Raw genomic sequence first — 18,492 nt, 5'->3', positions numbered from 1 at the left:
TTTCACGTAACAAAGTTTTATGACACTGTTACACCAGCAGCAGAAAACTGTTGGGTATGTTAACAATTGGCACCTTCACATCCCATACAACTGCTTACTCCAGTTCCATTTACCTTATAGAAGCTAGCCAAGTTTAAAAAAACGAAATTACTTTTGTCATTGATCCTGCTACATCTTTGGAGTTTAAGGATGAGCTGATGAAAATCAGCAGCTACTACAAAAAACCCATCCAGTTCCTCAGGCATGTTGCTGCTGGTTCAATTTCTGCCGAGCATTTTTTGAATTTGCATCAGAGTATTGTGACCAAATGGCTCCCACAAGGTCTGTTCATCCAGTGCAACAGCTTGATCCAGGATGTTAGGAGTTAACCATGTCTCTGTGAAGATGTGCGCAGAGCTGTCTCTGATCTCCCGTTGCTGAGTGAGCCTTAATCACATCTCCTCCACTCCACTCTCCTGCGTCCGGACATTAGCCAGAAGAAGGCTTGGTACAGGAGAAGCTCTCGGTTCAAGTAGGGTCAACCTTGCCCTGATGCCAGCTCTCCTCCTTCTCTTCATCTGGCGCTTTTCGTTTTTGTTTCTCCTCCACTGGTCTGACTTGCCGCTTGGTCCATGCCACCGGTGGGGATCCTCTTGCAGTCTGCTGCTTTCAGTTCACAACCCGCACAACTTTTCCCAATGTTGATAAGTGCTTCTGTATCGTAGAAAAGTCGTGCTTCAGCGGAAGGGGGCATGGTCATGGGACTGGGACTTGTTTGATTCTAATGATTTGGGTGAGGAGTTCAACAACACTAACCATAGCTGTCACTTAGGTCTTCCCCTGATTCACAGAGGGAACCACTTCATTTCACAGTGTCAGGTTGACCTATATCACCTAACTTCAAATATCATGATTTCTGTTCAATATGAGGTACTGAGTTTTTGCACACAATACAGAGGTTATATTCAACACACCACCGAACTGATTCTTAATATCTCATCAAATGTCATGCCTTTAATATACATAAATGTAACTTTGCTTGATAGAATTTTGGTCAGCTCACATGAAAGAAATTAGATTGCTCCACCAACATTTCCAGAACTGAATGTCCATGTGTGAATGTTAGTTCGTTTTTTGTTAATGTTGATTTATTTATTACTGTGTGGATGCTTTCAAGGATAGATTACCAGTTTTTATTTTTGATACTATAGATCAGGTCTACCAAGCATTTATTAGTGACTGGCCATTATCAGAAGACTGGCTTTAATTCAGGAGTGTATGGTAAAGTATATAAACATTTAAAAAGACACTAAATAGCCACAAACTGTTTCTCTGGGCATTAATGCATGTGAACATCAACAAGGAAACATGTTTGCCACAGTGGACATGAAGTATTCGCAAACATAATGATTCAGACAGTTTTGGGGACTTACAGTGTGTGACGCCAGCGAGGGTCTGGTAGAAGGTGGGTGTGTCGCTGTCATCTGTTAGCGTGACACACACTCCTCCAGACAGAAGCCATCTGGATAAAGTGAAGGCTTCCTTGTTCTGTAAGAGCCAGGTCCTGAAGCGCTCATAGTTCACCTTGTCACCCTGCCATAACACAAAAAACATACAAACAGGCTGTCAAAGCACATACTATTCTGCAGCTGTCACAAGTGCGTATCTGTCTGTGACCCCTGTGTGTGTGATCCTGTCTGTGCTCATTAGCCAAAAACATGCTTTTTAATGATGAAGTGACCAGTGATGAAATGATTAGTCTATTAATCCATTAGATTATTTACCCCCTTTTTACAGGGGCTTGGCTGGTGGTATAAGTTCTGTTTGTAAATCATTGTCTTAACTAAACAAAAGACAGCTTTTGTGGGAATAGTAGCCTCACTTTGTAACAGCACTGTACAGCTGTTGGAGGATTTAGTGTTTTTATAAGTCAAACAACTCCAGAGAGATACATCTTCTCTCTAGCTGATTGCATCACGTCAGGTTCAGGAGTCGCGTTCTACCAATCGAACTCCATTTACCATCCATTTCATGTTAAGTATTTATAATGATCCCCTTTGTAGTTTGAATCAGGAGCTTCAAGTTTTAGACTAAGTAGCTTATGGAAAACTAGGTGGGCCGAATTTAGTAGGCTACAGTACATCAGATACATATTAACGTGGCAAATACAATCATCCAATCAGACTCTGTATCAGCATTTTCCCTTTATTAAAGGACTTCGATAAGGATTGTATTAATATTATCTAATAGTGTGTGTCTATGCTGGGGTGGCTTTTACTTTATTTTGATGTATTTTCCAAGATTGTTCTGTTTGATTGTAATTTGAAAGGTGCTCTTGTACTCTATTAACCAGGGCTTTACTGCTAAACTTCGTATAATCTCTGTGGAGGTGGCGTAATATGGGAAACTCGTAATGGTAGCTGATTGATGAGCATGTGACAAACACCTCTCTAATGATGACCACAAACTCAAATATAGCCGCAAGTGGTGATTTGGGGGTTCAAGCCAGCATGAACCATCTGAAGTTGAAAGCTATGAAGGATTAAGACCAACAGCTGCATAAAGATGACCAACAGGGTTTATGACCATCAGATAGACGCCAACTTGTATATGTCCAAATCAGTGCTGGGCCACACTCCTGTCTGTCAACATTGTTCATCCCTATGAATCAACTGCAGGAACATTTTTGTATGCTTCAATGGTTTAAGTAAAAACAATCTACCAGACTTGGTAATGTTTGGACAAACTGTCACTGATTCATGGCCAAATTTTGCACCAGGCCAAAGTACTTGTGTGGAAGTTGTGGCGCCCCCAAAAGACCAATTTCAAAACAAATATTTCACATGTGGTTTAACACTGTTATTAAACACACCCTGTGAGTATTGTAATGATTGGACAAAACAAACAGTCCCTTCATTTTAAATGAAACATTCAGGATATGTTTAAAGTCCTTTTGTGGACATGTCCTACAAGTTTCCTAATGATCGGTCCAAGCATTGTGGAGGTAGGTCTATTTATGCGCTGAGCTTCACCCCTTTTAAAGTTCATTGATCAATATCTTTTAAAAAAAAATGAGATATTTCCAAAATTTTGATAACTTCTGACAAGTTGGGAATAATAATTATCCATAAAAATTATGGGACCTGGCCTTTCCAAATTTGAATTTTAGGGCCTTGACTATAATGCCCCTATCTGGCTGATTGCATCATATTCGTTCAGCAAGATCTGCATACAACTTCAAATGGTTGGTGAAAATTGAATGTGTCTATAATGTAACATCTCACAGAAAAGAAAATTCTTGAGAAAAAATTTATATAAATAATTAAATAGATAAATAAAGACAATAGATTCACACAAAACCTGAGCCCCTAATGATATGAGCCAAGGAGAAAAAGAACGGTAAGCACTACCCAGCCTTAGCTGAGCTGGTGTTTTTTCTTAAATGAAACTGTCTAATAAAATCAATCAATCAGTCAGCGAGGGTTATATGTAAGTCATGAGTCTGTAGCTTAGTTGTCGTTGTTATTATTAGGTCCAAATTGAGTTCATAAAGACATTTGACTGGAATGGTTGTAAACATTTGTATACATATGCATGCGGTGAAAGCCAGGCTTTGGTGTTTACTGACCTCACTGAAGCACTTCTTGACAGAGGCAGGAACCTCTCCATCCAGGACCTGTAGAACTGCTTCTATATCTTCCCTGGCAGCATATCCGCCCAAATCGCTGGCAAACAGGCTGAAGAGGTCTGTGAGTGCACACACACACACACAGTGTCAGGAAAGAGTTCAGCTTTATCACAGGGAGGCAGGCCTCTTGTACGTCACATTGGTGAGGACATTAGAAACTACAACGTCAATAATATCCTGATGGATTAGCTTGCATGCAACACATCAACCCCAGCGATCAGAGAGAGACATAGAGATAGAGAGAATTTTTTAAACTCTTCTGTTTCATGTTTGCTTTCAGCTGTATGAGAATCTTACTAGGTTATTGTTGATGAAAACATTTCCAGTATTTCCTTATTTTGCTGCTTCACAACAAAAACGTCTACAAACCAAATAAGAGGGGGGAATTTGTAAGCAGCTTTTCTTCAATAAAAAAAGTCTACTGAAATAGAAGGAAGGAATGTAAAGGCTGAAAGAGCCACAGTGAGATGATCGATGAAGAGCTGCACACAACAGGCTCTTACAACAATTGACAACAGTTACACAGTTTAACTTCTCTCACCTGCCTGCTGTGTGAAGGAAAACACTTAAGCCGGGGATCAGCCCGCTATGTTTAACAGGGTTCACATAGACATTACAAAATAAATTCAAGCACTGTCAAGTGCTTTTCCAAGTATTAATTTTCAATTTCAATGACTTTACTTGAAGCAAGTAATTAATCTTCAAAGATAATTTCCTATTAAATATAAATAAATGATGTGATCCATTTCTTTCTTTTCTGTGAAGGGTGACTTATCACACTCCTTTTAGGCATAACTATGAAAAAACTCAACAAAACTGTTTCAATGCAGGGAAAGTTTCAGGGCCAGAGCGTCAACATAACCACAGAAACTCACTACAACTGGGCTGCGTTCAGTCACGACAAATAGCAACACATTTTATTTAACAGAACTGGAGGTGCTTTGAATACCCTGCTATGTTATGCAGGTGCAATGCCTCTTAATAACTTAATTCAAAAGGGCTTTTTGTATTCATGGGAAACATATGTTAACATTGCCAAAACAAGTGTGAAATAAATACAAAAGCTGTATGTGCAGTAAGTAAAGGTCTACCAGATTTTGGTTTATATTAATGTCACTGTTGTTTAGGTAACACCACTGACATACCAACCACACCACCAAACAGAAAATGTAGCTCATTGCTGAAAGAAGAAATACCTAGTGTTCGTGAATGGATTGATTTGGTATACAATATCTACTTGATAGAGAGAATGACTTATTTTGCGAACAAAGAAGGATACCTTTATTGAGCAGTGGACAAAATGGATAGTGTATGTTTCAAATGTCAGACCTGACTCTGTTTGAGTATCAGAAACACATTGTAGTGTCACCAATAGCCTCCAAGTGTCTCATTGTGTATGTTTTAATTTAATTTCCTTGTTTACAGCATGTTTTGTTTTTTTGTTTTTTTAATTTGGCGATTTTTGAAGAAAACATTTCTGACTTTTTTTTTCTTTAAAACATGCCTTACAAACCCCCACATCTATACTTTTTGAGATTTATACTAAATTGATCACAGCCAGACACTGTAAAAACAGAAGGAAAAGAAGAAAACAAAGCTCAAAGCTCCTCCAAGTTTTAAGGAAACATGTCTTTCAACCTGGAAACCCTTAGCAAGACAGTGCACACCATTTTGAGACTGAACGAAACTTGAGCTCAATTTAAGAAAGGAAAAATAGCACAAGAAAACAGTGCCAGTTGGAAACTTGTTTCACAGAAAGAAAGAAAGAAAGAAAGAAAGAAAGAAAGAAAGAAAGAAAAAAAATCAGTTGCTTTAAATATACTTGCTATGCTTGAGAAGACTTGTGCTCCTCTAAGAGCTCAAAATAAGCCCATTTGCTTAAAAACAAATCTCTGATGATGACATGATAGATAATATTTAGTTTATCGTTGATGTGTTTTGGACACTCACTAATTAATCTAGTTCAAGCCAAATGATTTTTCCAAGACATTTCAGAGAATGCTGGTCATTGGTTGAAAACATCTATACATGGTGACAGATTTGACATTTAAGACAACAACAACAACAACAACAAAAAGCATAACGGCAACACATACTTCCTGTTAACTGATCACAGACAACTTACACTTGGCCTTCTCCTCATCGCGTCCTCTGGTCAGAAGCACCAGACCTACAATCAGATTGTTGAAGTGCAGCCCTTTGGACGAGCCTCCAAATGAGGAGTAGATTACCTAAAACAAATAAAACACACAGGACCGTGTGAAAAAATGGACAACTTCATGTTCACACTGTCTGCAACATGATTAACAAGTTAGCAGGAGGCCATTCAATTACTGCGGTGCTGACCACAGGGAAATACATGGATGAGCAACAAAGCTGTCACCTCACAACAGATTTACCATCAGTTCTCACCTGAGTCTATTTACAGCATTTTCTCATCAATGTAAATGTGTTTCACAGACAATAAAAAAGGTTGATACAACATTTGTAAAATCTACCAAGATCATATAAAGCAGCCATGAAATAAAGACAACCTTTGTGCAAAAATGAATTCATACGAAACCCTTTATGAAGTAATGTGCTTACAGTGAGAGGCTGAGAGTGTGAGGACATTTCCTTTTTCAAATCATTACACTTTGACGGCAGCACAGTGGGCACACTGACAGATGACTCAGGACACGCGTTATCACATTACAAGATTTTTTGTTGTTGTTACATATGCTTTTTCATATATCATCTTTGTGTTTGAGTATAATCTCTTTCTGTCTTTATTTCTCCTCCCAGCCCACACACAACCACACATTGGCCCCTATTCAAACTACACTGGCTGACATTAGGGTTTAGGAATTTTGTTTTAAGAAAGACAGAGGAGAGAAGATTACAAAAGAGAAAGTGTATGAGAGTGAGTCAAAAAAAAAGTTTAACACTATCTGAAACTGATCCTTTTTTGCTCCTTACTATCAAAAACAACAGGACATCACTGTTTGGACCCTGTCGGTTTTGTTCTCATGATTTTCTCTTTTTTAAATTCTCCTTCTTATTTTCCTGTTTATAATAGGAGTGTGTTTGTGCAGACAAAAAGACCAAAAGTCACCACATTGGCAGGGGGCTGCATATTCCATATATTTCTTTTTTTTTTTTTTTGCTGCACAATACTTTTGGGGAATGGGGAATCAAAAGAGAGATGAAGAGAGAGATCAAGAGAAAGAGGAATGTTACAGATGTATTTATTTACAGTTTGGGGGCCTTTAAGTTGGTATATTCAGTAAAGGGGGCGGACATGCAACAAAGGTCCTTCACCAGACTTAACAACATACAGTATATTGGTGATACCTGGTACTAGAACCCAGAATTCCCCAAATATCTGAATTGTGAATACACATTGGCCAGATTTGGACTGGCCAGGTTCTGACTTTTTACAACAACATGGTGTAAAGAACACAATAAAAGATCCACAGTATCCTAGGAAGAAAATAACAACTGAGATGCCACTGTTGTCTCTACACTGTGATTGCAACAAGCTGTGAGGCACTCAAAAATGGCCATAGTTGACAGAGCGATGTGTGCACATGCATGAAGTTTGCTTGTATGTGAGCAAGGAGAGGTGACTCAGCAGTCAGTGAGCTAATAACCTGACGACAGTGGATCACACACAGCAGAGGAGCTCCACTTGTGGTTTGAAAAAAGGGAAGTCGAAGTGTGTCACACTATGCAAAATCTACCACCAAACTTCCTACCTTTCATGCATTCTTATCACCTATATTTATAAATCACCCTTTTTTGTTTTTACACATCTGTATTTTCTATTCCATTACTGAAACTACTTAACAACTAAAAAAAAATACTCTTTAGTAGTTAAACTTCTTACTCATTATATGTGTTATGATGAGCAAACTTCTCATTCCTATAATTTTGTGTGCGTGTGTGTCTCCTCTCTAAACTTGGACATTTTTGCGGGTCCATTAACATAGCTTGGGGGGAACACTTCGTGAGTCTTTTGTTCCTCAGCAGCAGTTTGTGAGTCATGGCCTGGATAACTGATCAGTCGATACAATCACAGGTGATCAGATCAGAGGAGCAGCTGCTTGAGAGGCTAATCAACTCAAACTTTTAAACACAGTGCAATTAACATCTGAGTTTCACTTTCACTGCTCTTGGTGTTCTTGTATTGTATTTGTATTTATTCATTTTGCACAGTTTAAAACATACAGAGAAAAAAAATTACAAGAAAGACAGGTAATATACAGTGCCAGGAGAGGCAAAAAAAACCCCAAAGGGCTTATTTAAAGCTTCCACCTAAAAAACTTTCTTTTTTAAATTATTAAAAGCTTAAAATACAAGAAGAACACAAAAAATAATACTAATGATGCCAAACTAAAAACAAATATGTAAGATAACAACAACAACAACAATAATTAAGCATATGGTATAGTATGTATATGCATCTATGTATGAGTGTGTGTACGTGTGTATGTGAGGGAGATTAGCTTTTTCTATCAACCCCCATGCAGTTTTAATAGTATGCATAATAAACCACATCATCTTTAAATAAAACAAATTAGACATAAACAGCAATACAGAAGCTGGTTACAAAACAGCAATTAAAAGCTTTTTCAAGCATCTTCTGTAACACTGTATGGAAATACAGTTTTTTGCCAAATAAAAGAAGTCATTCAATAATTTGCTACCCAGAAATCTTATTGAAAATTGACCTCTGCAAGTGAGAAATTAAGGAAGGTGAAGATCTAATGATTTACAAGTTTCATATGAATGTAACTGTGAATTTGTTTTAAAGTGAGTTTTGAACTACTGAGGAATATTCCCTTCACTTGAAATAAAAACACATATTTGAAAAATATCAATATCAGAAATAGTTAAAACTGGAGTCTCTGAAATAAAGGGGAGGCTGAAATATGTGACTCTAATCTGGTTGCAATCCTAACAAAACGTTTCTGGAGGACCAAAATTTTGTGAAGAGCAGTCGGAAAAGTACTCCCCCAAACTATATTGCAATATGAAAGATAAGGATAAATCAAACTATAATAAAGTGTTATGAGGCAATTTGTGGTGACAAGATGACAAACCCTCCTTATTATACCAACAGATTTATGATTTTTTCTACAAACCCAGTTAGTTTGATCTTTCCAATTCAGATTCTCATCAACAACAATTCCCAGAAATTTTGTACTTGACATCTGAGGCATCTCAATAGACTCAATCATAATTTTAGATAAATCTTTAGAGTAAGTTTTTTTTACCACTGAAAACAATAAAGTTAGATTTTTTTAGATTCAAAGATAATTTATTTAATCTGAACCATGCAGCGTAGGCAGATAAACCGGCATTAGCATCCTTCATCAGTGAATCGAAATTTGAACGAGAGAAAAGTAGGGTTGTATCATCTGCAAACATTATTGGAGACAGAATATTTGAACCATTAGACAAATCATTTATATAGATAAGAAATAATAATGGTCCAAGAATGGACCCTTGAGGGTCCCCACAGAGTCATTTAGCATTGTTGGAATAGGAACCTTTAACACAAACAAACTGACTTCTATTGGAGACATAATTTTTGTAAGCAGCATCATGAAAACCATATTTATACAGCTTCTCTAACAAAATATGATGGTTAACTGTGTCAAAGGCTTTTGAAATATCAAGGAAAATACTGTAAGTAAATTCATTATTTTCAAGTGCAGAGGTAACATTGTCAATCAGTTAAAGCAAAGCCGTATAAGTGGAGTGGTTTTTCCGGAAACCATACTGATGTTTGTAAAGAACTAAATTAGAATCTAAATGAGAAATTATCCGTTGATATACATTTTTTTCTAATATTTTTGAAAGGCATGGCAAAACGGATATAGGTCTGTAATTATTAAAGCAACATTGATCTCCTGCTTTAAACACAGGTATAACTTTGGCAATTTTTAAGTCCTCCAGCACAGAGCCTGTTTTCAAAGACAAAGAAAAAATATGAACAAGTGGCTGTAATATTGACTGCTTCACCTGTTTGACAAGGAATGCAGAAATATTGTCATGACCAGCAGAAGATAATTATAATTTGTCAATTATATCACTTATTTCTTGGGAATCAGGAGGCTTAAAATAAGAGAGAACAGGAAAAATACTTGGAAAAAAATCCAGTGGATTACCAGGACAAACAGGGATTTTGTTAGCTAATTCGTAACCAATATTTACAAAAACATCATTAAATCTATGAGCTATATCAAATGGATTGTTAAAAGAGTTTTCATCCTCCAAAAAGGCTGAAGGTAACTCTGGGGTAGACTTTTTTCTATGCAGCAACTGATTTATTAGTTTCCACGTGGTTTTAATATCCTTTGCACACCTCTTAAATTCTTCACTGAAATATTTCTTTATTTCTGTAAGATTTGTAAACACTACGAGTAAGAGGAGTAGGATTGAGACATATTTTCTATAAAATGTATTCTTTTTCCGCAAAAGCTTCAGTAAATCAGCTGTAAACCAAGGCTTATTGAAGTCTTGCCTGTGTTTTTTTAACAGAACTGCCAATTGGGAAACATTCAGTGAAACAAAAGCTAATAACTTTCATAAACTTTTGATATGCAGAATTGGCTCTTTTCATCATATAGATCATCCCATGAAATACTAGCAAGCATATCCTTAAATTTAGAAATACTTGCTCATTATTCTTCTTACATTATTTTCTTGGTATATTTTGCTCCATTAGCCTTGATTAAAGAATACTGGAATATAGGAAAATGATCTGACAGATCAGAAAACAAAACCCCAGATTTCAGTCCTTTGGTCAGAGAATTAGTTGAGATGTTACCAGTCAAAGTTGCTGAGTTTTCATTAACTCGTGTAGACTTATCAATGAGAGGGAAAAAATAACTAGAGTAAAGAATATTGAGAAAATCCCCAGAAGTGTATCTGATTTATATTTAAAGAGGTTTATATTGAAATCACTAAAATATAACAGAGTTTTCCTCTTTATTTATCAAGTCAAGAGAGCTGGATAAACATTCATTAAAATCTTTGATGATAGAATCAGATGGGCGATAAATAACACCAATGATAATATTCTTTCCACCTGAGACATCGGAAAGCTCTATAAAGACTGATTCCGCCTCAACCTTATCTGACTTCAGAGAGAAATCAGTTCTAATATTAAATACATAGTCTTCGTGAATAACTAGAGACAGATCTATTCTCTCTGACACAGTGAACTGCATTGTATTTGGGTAATTTAAAGATTTCTCTAGCGGCCTCTGTAAGCCATGTTTCTGATAAAATAATAATAGAAAAATCATGATTTAGTGAAGATAAATAATGAATGAATTTGTCATAGTTACTGAAAGGACTTCTTATATTTAGATGAAATGTAGAGAATATATTTGGAGGCAAATAAATCCATAAATCACTAAAGTGGGTTTCATTATAATATTTACAGAGGTTAGAGGTATCAAATGATACAATTTAGATCCGGGTCAAAATGAAGATTGTAAGAGTCAATTGTAGAGGAGTCAAAAAGCTCAAAGATCTGCGCTTCAAAATCAGATGTGTGTAAGCCATGAAGTGTGAAAAGATGATAACCTGCTGTAAATATGAGATTAAGAAATCAAAGTACTGAATGCATGCCTAGTAGTGAAGGCGATAATCCCTGATCATTGGCCTTCCTGTGTTGTGATGGGTTTTGAGAAGGTGGATGGACAATAAGTTTGTCATATCTCAGATATGCAATGTCACCTCTCTCATGAGCTGCTTTCATTGCAGGAAGCAGTTCTTTCCTTCTTTGCCGGACAGCTGCAGGAAAGTCCTCACTGATAAAAAAATGCCAGAGCCCTTTAACGTTTTTGCGTTATCCAATACAGCAAGCTTGTCCTTCATCCACAGAAATCTGACCACAATGGGTCGGGGCTTTCCTGATGATGTTAATGGCTTCCCAGTCCTATGAGCCCAGTCCAACTCTATTTTCAGATGATCCAGCTGTAGTTTTTCACTGAATAATTTTCTCACTTTTTCTTCCGATTTAGACACCTTTTCTTTTCCAGACTCTTTGATGCCATCTACAACAATATTGTGGCACCTTGAGTGGCCTTCCAGATACTATGGCTTGTCTGAGATGGAGATTAAGCTTTTGCAGATTGTGTCCAAATCAGACCTGGTTTCACTGCAATTCTTGGTCCAGGTTTTGCATGAGACTTAAAAATCATCAAATTCCATTTGAGTCATTTCAAGACTCACCCTAAAGTCATAAACTTGTTTTGACAGATCATCAATCCTCCTGACTGAAGAATCAACAATGATCTGCACACAAATTTTGAAGCTTTTCTCCCGCTGCTCAAGCAAAGTTCTGTAGAAATCCTTTTGTTGGTCCAACAATTCACATACTTGAGCCATGGTGACATATTCCTCAGTGGTGTTGTTAGGTGACATGGTTTGGTCATCAAAGCCTACCAGGCCCAAAGTTCGGCAGAATAAAGACAAAACCTCCACAGCAACTGGTAACCACAATTTCAGTAGAACAGTTTGTAAAGTTCTTCTAAATCCAAAGAGCAGGAGAAATCTTTAAGTCTGAGGCAGGATTCCTCAGATTTTTGTTAGATAGAAGATCAGCCAACAGGTTCAGAACGACACAGCAGCAGCCATCTTGGAAGGGTAGTTTGGAAGTTTTGTTTGGTTTCTTCTGCTCCTTCTGTGTCCAGAGTATGCTGTGCTCTCCAACAGTGTAGTGCCAAAACAGAATGAATATATATATATATATATATATATATATTTTTACATATACTGTATATATTACAGCAGCTCTCCTAATGAACGGTCCAGCTCCAAAAATAGAAATATAATTTGTGGCAGCATATGTTTTGATAATGGCGGGCCACCACAAATACTAAATATAAATGAATGTGTGGGAAACTCTGAAATCTTCAAAAGCATCTTCTTTATATCCACCAACACAAAAATGAATATAGAGCACACTACACAAGAAAAACATGTTTAAAAAAAGTTTTCTAGGCACTGAAATGTGTAGATTTAATGTTTCAAATATACCACTTTTTTAAAGATCCCAATCCAAGTCTTTTCTGCTGATACCAAGTCTAACCAGACACAGATATTTACTCAAAGGTCCAGTGTGTAAGATTTAGGGGGATTTAGTGGCATCTACCAGTTAGGCCTACAGACTGCAATCAGCTGAAATTTCTCCTGGTTAGAATTTCTTCAATGTTCATTGCCTAGGATGTTTTTAAAAGGAGACGGATTATCTGCAGAGGTCTCTTCCTCGTGAAAACAAATGGGCCAGGTGATTTAAACCAGTTAAAAAACTGAATGGCCTTATCTGGAGCTACCATTTGTCTTTGGTTTTTTTCTGTAAAATATAATGATGCAACATGGTGATCTCCATAAACGCTCCCTATATAAATATAAACAACTCATTCTGAGTTACAGAAAACACAATAATTCTTATTTTCAGTTGATAATGTGCTGAAGAAAAAAAACCATTACATCATATTCCATTTCTGCCGATACACCACCCTAAATCCTATATTCTGGACCTTTAAATGTTCATTAAATATGTATCTGACATACTGAAATGACAGCTGTAGCCTTATTCATCTGAAGCGCCTTAGTTTTTTAAGGCTGCTCGATTGTAATTCCTGGCTCAAAACACTTCCAGATATAATACTGCACCTGAGCTGGTGCGAGAGTTAGACCTCTGCTGGTGCTTTCCACTGTGCACAGTTCAGATGCACACACTTGCTCAGGTGCGCTATTCGTCAAATGCAAAAATGTGTCAACAAGTAAGGCTTTAGCAAAAAATGTGTGTATGGGAGGTACCTCAGGTACACCGCATGAGTTGTGTGAGTTTGTCAATGGATATTTTCATATAATTTAATTAATTATTTCTTAAAATTTTCCTTTCATCGTGAAGGCATACATGAACGAGCAAAGGTTTCTTTGTTAATTCAACGTAAATCAGGGTGAGTACTTGATATACAAGTGGTCATTTTGTGGCTAAAGTATTCCTTCAACAAAAGGACTAGGCATGCTTAAAAAAGCTGCATAGCATTTGTATGATGATACAGAATTCAAATGTGAGCATTATGGATGAAGCCTCACAGCTTTGATCTGTTCAGTGAAGCCCTACTATTTCTGGTTGCATTTCACTCTAATTCTCACCTCAGAGTGATCATCACGGTTAATGGTACCAGGTATGACATCACTGTGGCTTACCTCTGCAACTTTATGGGGAACTCCATCTCCCAGCACTTCCCTGTAAAAGCACTGCTGGGTCATGTAATAGGTGAGGCCGCTGGTTCTCTTGAAGGCATCTTTCAGCCGCTTCAATTCCACATCAGTGACTAGACAGAGAACCAGAGGAAAAGAAATGTGATCATTAGCAAACTTTTAAAAAAATCTGTAAACTCTCAGCAGGACTTAAAGTAAGTAAAGCAAAAAACAAAATCAGTGTAAGTAAAATCCATCCTAATGTAACTTATGATTTCACCACTGCTTTTGGTTATCCTAAGTAACCAGGACATTGTTTCTGGAGAGAGAAGTTGTTGTCGAGTTCAAACGACATGTTTTTTATTGTCATCGTCTGTGCTTTGAGCGCTAATAAACCACATTCTTTTCCCATCCATTCGGTTGGCAGCAGAAGTCTCAAACTACCCATCCAATCATAATTACACACAACACTGCATTTGATTAGGGAAATGGGAAAAATGGTAAATAGACTCTACTTGTATAGCACTTTTCAAGTCTAACTGACCACTCAAAGTGCTTTCACACTACATGTCACATTCACCCATTCACACACACATTCACAAACTGGTGGCCGAGGCTACAGTACATGGTGCCACCTGCTACTCAGTAACCATTAACACACACTCACACTCCGATGACGTGGCATCGGGAGCAATTTGGGGTTCAGGATCTTGCCTAAAGATACTTAGACATGTTGCCCTGAGGAGCTGACCTTCTGATCAGAGGACGACCTGCTCTACCTCTGAGCCACAGCCGCCCCGAGCCACAGGGGAAAAATGTTTTGTTTTTGTGCTTTTAGTGAAACAACCCAAAAACTGTCAGACAGAATGCTGCCTCAGATGGACAAGCTTCTTAAAACATCCACAACAGCTTCATAACACGGTGGCTGCAGTTATGGAGCCAGGCGCCATAGTTGCTCTCCAGCAACCACAAAACTCCAGAGCATGATGTTAATGATGTTTTTATATGTTCATGTATAGTTTCACTATTTCTTAGTGTTTATGCTGTTATTCTTATTTCAGTGGTAGTTTTATGAACCTCTTATAATGTATTCTTTTACTGTTCTGTTTGTCTTACATTACTGCGATCCCAACTTTGCATATTCTCAATTTGAATATTCAAATAATCATGACCATAATCATGTTCTGTACCTATTGTCACATACTATGTGAATAATGCATTGAGCTTTTATTATGAAACATGTTTTTGTCTTGTTTCTGCAGTGATGTAAAGTAATTATACTTTCTTGCAGTACTTCGTTCTTTTTTGGGAGAATCTTTAATACTTTAAGTTTTTATATTTCTGTCAACTTTCGCTGAGAGGAATAAATGTATTTTGTTCTTTAAATCCTTTAAGTTGTAAAGAAGTGGGGTTTTTTTCTTCAAAAGAAAGGTACGCTTTAAGGTGGTATACGTTATAAAGAAATAAACTTCATAATTCTAAAAATTCTTTTAAAGTCTCATGCAAAATTCTTGTTTTTTGGATTAATAGAATTTACTTGTACTTTTATTTTTAATAGTTAAGTATATTTAATATCATAAATTTACTTTTTAAGTCAAGTACAGTAAATATTAGATACTTTAAAACTTTAACTCAAGTAATATTGTAATAGGCGACTTTAACTTCTACCAAAGTCATTTTCTACTAATAACTGTAACTCTCAAGTATGGCCTTCAGAGACTTCCTGCACCACTGGGTTTAGGTCAGTAACATCAGGTTGTAGACTCTACTGTGCTCTATAAGCTCACTAGCCTGCAGAGGGCAACAGAGTCCATAAGGCCTCAGGTTTTTAATTGTAGCCTTCCCAGCTGGTACAGACATGCACACCTCCCACAGACACACACAACAAGCTCTTTAAGTATATATTTGATTTGAATTTACATTACTTAAACCTTCTGTTATTGTCCAACCCAAAGTAGGCCAAAGTACTGCCATTAATTTTTTCAGGGATGGCCATGTTTTTGTAAACTCATAGCAATGCAATACGTAGAATAAGCATAATGACACTCAGACACACAGACACGCGCACACACACACACCTTTGTCCCTCCAATCCAGACCTTTTAAAAACAATATCTCAGTTGGCCCCGTGACCTATTCTCTCACCACAGTAACCATTAACCTCTCCTACAGTGCAGCTTTATGAGCCGTCTCTCTGCAGAGACACAACACTTTCTCACGCTGACTGCTGTCAGCTGGCTTTAAACAGGCTAAGAACGTGTCTTCAAGGAACGTTTCTGGCGGCATTTTTTTCTGCAAAATACTACAGATGCATGACTTGTACTTTGCTCCTCCCTCTTCCAAACACTTCAGCCTTACCTTCTTGACCACTTACTGAATTAACTAAGTGATATACAGGAGCACATAATGTAAATTAAAGGGGCTGCAATATCAGGATGCTGCATACAGAACTGATGTAATTGAGTTTTTATGAGGAAGAAAAACAGCTGTCAAAACAAGGAAATCAGCTAAAGGTCAAGGTGTTATTGCACTTCTGTTGTATTTTCACAATAGAGATTTGTATAAATTCTTCTGATACCTTCATTTCCTTAAGAGTGCAATGGGAGGTTTATTTGACAGACTTAAGAGAAGCAGCAAAACAAGTTTACAGGCAAACTGAATGTGTCTGTAAGTACTACTTCATTAACTACCAGTCAATGAGGATCAGCAAGGACCGAGCTGAGGCTTTGGAGAATGTCCTGATTAATGAAGCACTGCTGGCCACATGTGTGTTGTAACAGCATTAAAGGAACAGTTCAACATTTTGTGAAATACTCATTATCAGGAAGCAGAAGTATAAAAACTGGTGTGTACAAATGCAAGGTCAAGGTTTTATGGGGGTTATGTACATGGCCATTTCAGTGACATCCTGGACTTTCCACTGGCTCCCTAGTAACCTCAGTGACAGCAAGACTACAGGAAGTCACTGCACCCAGCAAAGAAATAGTTCGGCACTTGACTCATCACAAAACCAAGTGTTAATTTTACATTTAAAGTTTTTGTACGGATTCAACAAGCGAGACATAATCTGTTAATTAGTGAGCTTCGGAGGTGATAGAATTTTACATTCGTTTTTATCGGTCTAGCAGTTTCCCCTGCTTGTATGTCCCCATCAGAACTTAAAGAATGGTATCTGGGTGGATCACGGCATTTTTTGACTGATTGGTATGGGCTATACAGAGCTTACAGAGTGATCCAATCCTTTGTTTTATGTCAGTTGTCACATAGGTGTTTTCGCTTGTACAGCAACATGGACTGCATAATTATAGAAATATGGTCAAATGTAAAACATTATTAAGAAATTCATTACAAATGCATATATTAAATAAAAGCTATCCAAACTATAATAACTTAGTACCTAATAACAGTTATAGAACTAAAAACAGCAAAATAAATATTGTCACTATACATGATGCAGGGGATTTCTATGTGCAATTAGTTATAAAGAAACATTGTGATGCGTTCCATACAAACATAGATAGAACTGGTGCTGAGCCAGCTACTACAAATTGGTACTTACAATATAGCCTTATCCCAAATCTATAGACTAATATCATATCATTGACATTACGTCAATATAATGCCAAGCCCTAATTGTGATGTTTTTACAACTTTAGTTATAATTGCTGTCTTACATTTAACACATGGCTCCACTCAATCACCTATGCTCGCTCACCCATGCTGACTGTGGCATGGCAGCATTCAGTGTTGACAGGCTATACGTGTGACATATAACCAAGCAGGTTAGTTAGACAGAGAGAGGTGGCTGCATGAGAGTCAAAGTAGAGCACTTTTCATCAGCTATCAAATTGAAAAAAAGAAAAAAAAAATCAAATCAAAAAATGTTAATCACAAAAAACGTGAATATCACGACCAATAATCTGCCAGGGCAATGATAAGTGATCCTTAGTTTAAATTCATGAAAGTTTCAAGTGCCTCTCATTTTTTACACTTAACTGAATTTAGACTGCAGCATCTCAAAGCACTTCAGTGAAAATCCAAAGTGTACGTGAAGAAAATGTCTAGTTAGTGAATTAGTGAGAAGAAGTGTTCTATTATACCGAAGAGCCAACTGGACGACAAAACAGTACTACCAGATAATAGCAAAATTGTTACAATTAGATGGACAAATGGGGTTGGAAAACAAAGCAGTCCACATTATAGACAACACCATGCATTGTTGACACCGTGATGCAATGGGTGTATTCTCGGACACTGGGCTGCATTAACTGCAATGGTTACCATTCAGTGCAGAGCAAACAATGGCTTTGATTTCTGCAACCCCCCCCCCCAGCAAAGCCTGGGGCCATAATATGCAACAGTTATTGCCAGACACACCACACTGCATCCATAGCCTTTCTCTCAGTCATACTCAACAAAAACACCAGCATTCCAAGCACACTCACACACAATCACAGCAGATTTTCCGTCTCACACCACCTGACTAAATGACCATTGCAGCAGAATATCAAAGAGTAAAGCGCTGTGATGACACTCAGTGTTTGTTGTCCTGTCAACTCAGCTGGGTCTGGCTGTACTGCTGCTACCAGCGAGACTGGAACCATCCCGAC

General features: G+C 37.4%; 1 protein-coding gene across 7 annotated transcripts in view; it reads right to left on the bottom strand.

The window, feature by feature from the left end:
• The window catches only part of usp32 (ubiquitin specific peptidase 32), a 74,203-nt gene that overhangs the window by 47,838 nt on the left and 7,873 nt on the right, over positions 1-18,492 (bottom strand). For all 7 annotated transcript variants that reach the window (XM_042486600.2, XM_088079380.1, XM_042486603.2 and 4 more), the window contains exons 2-5: positions 13,889-14,016; positions 5,793-5,898; positions 3,608-3,726; positions 1,413-1,572 (exon numbers count right to left, since the gene is read on the bottom strand). In XM_042486600.2, the coding sequence (XP_042342534.1) occupies positions 1,413-1,572; positions 3,608-3,726; positions 5,793-5,898; positions 13,889-14,016 (513 nt within the window). The remainder of the gene's footprint in view (positions 1-1,412; positions 1,573-3,607; positions 3,727-5,792; positions 5,899-13,888; positions 14,017-18,492) is intronic.

Source organism: Plectropomus leopardus, chromosome 6, assembly GCF_026936395.1.
Source record: "Plectropomus leopardus strain MGB_pleo_1.0 chromosome 6, ASM2693639v1, whole genome shotgun sequence".
In the NCBI taxonomy this organism is placed as follows: domain Eukaryota; kingdom Metazoa; phylum Chordata; class Actinopteri; order Perciformes; family Serranidae; genus Plectropomus; species Plectropomus leopardus.
The sequence above is the reverse complement of the archived record's forward strand: the minus strand, read 5'-3'. Positions and strand labels throughout refer to the sequence as shown.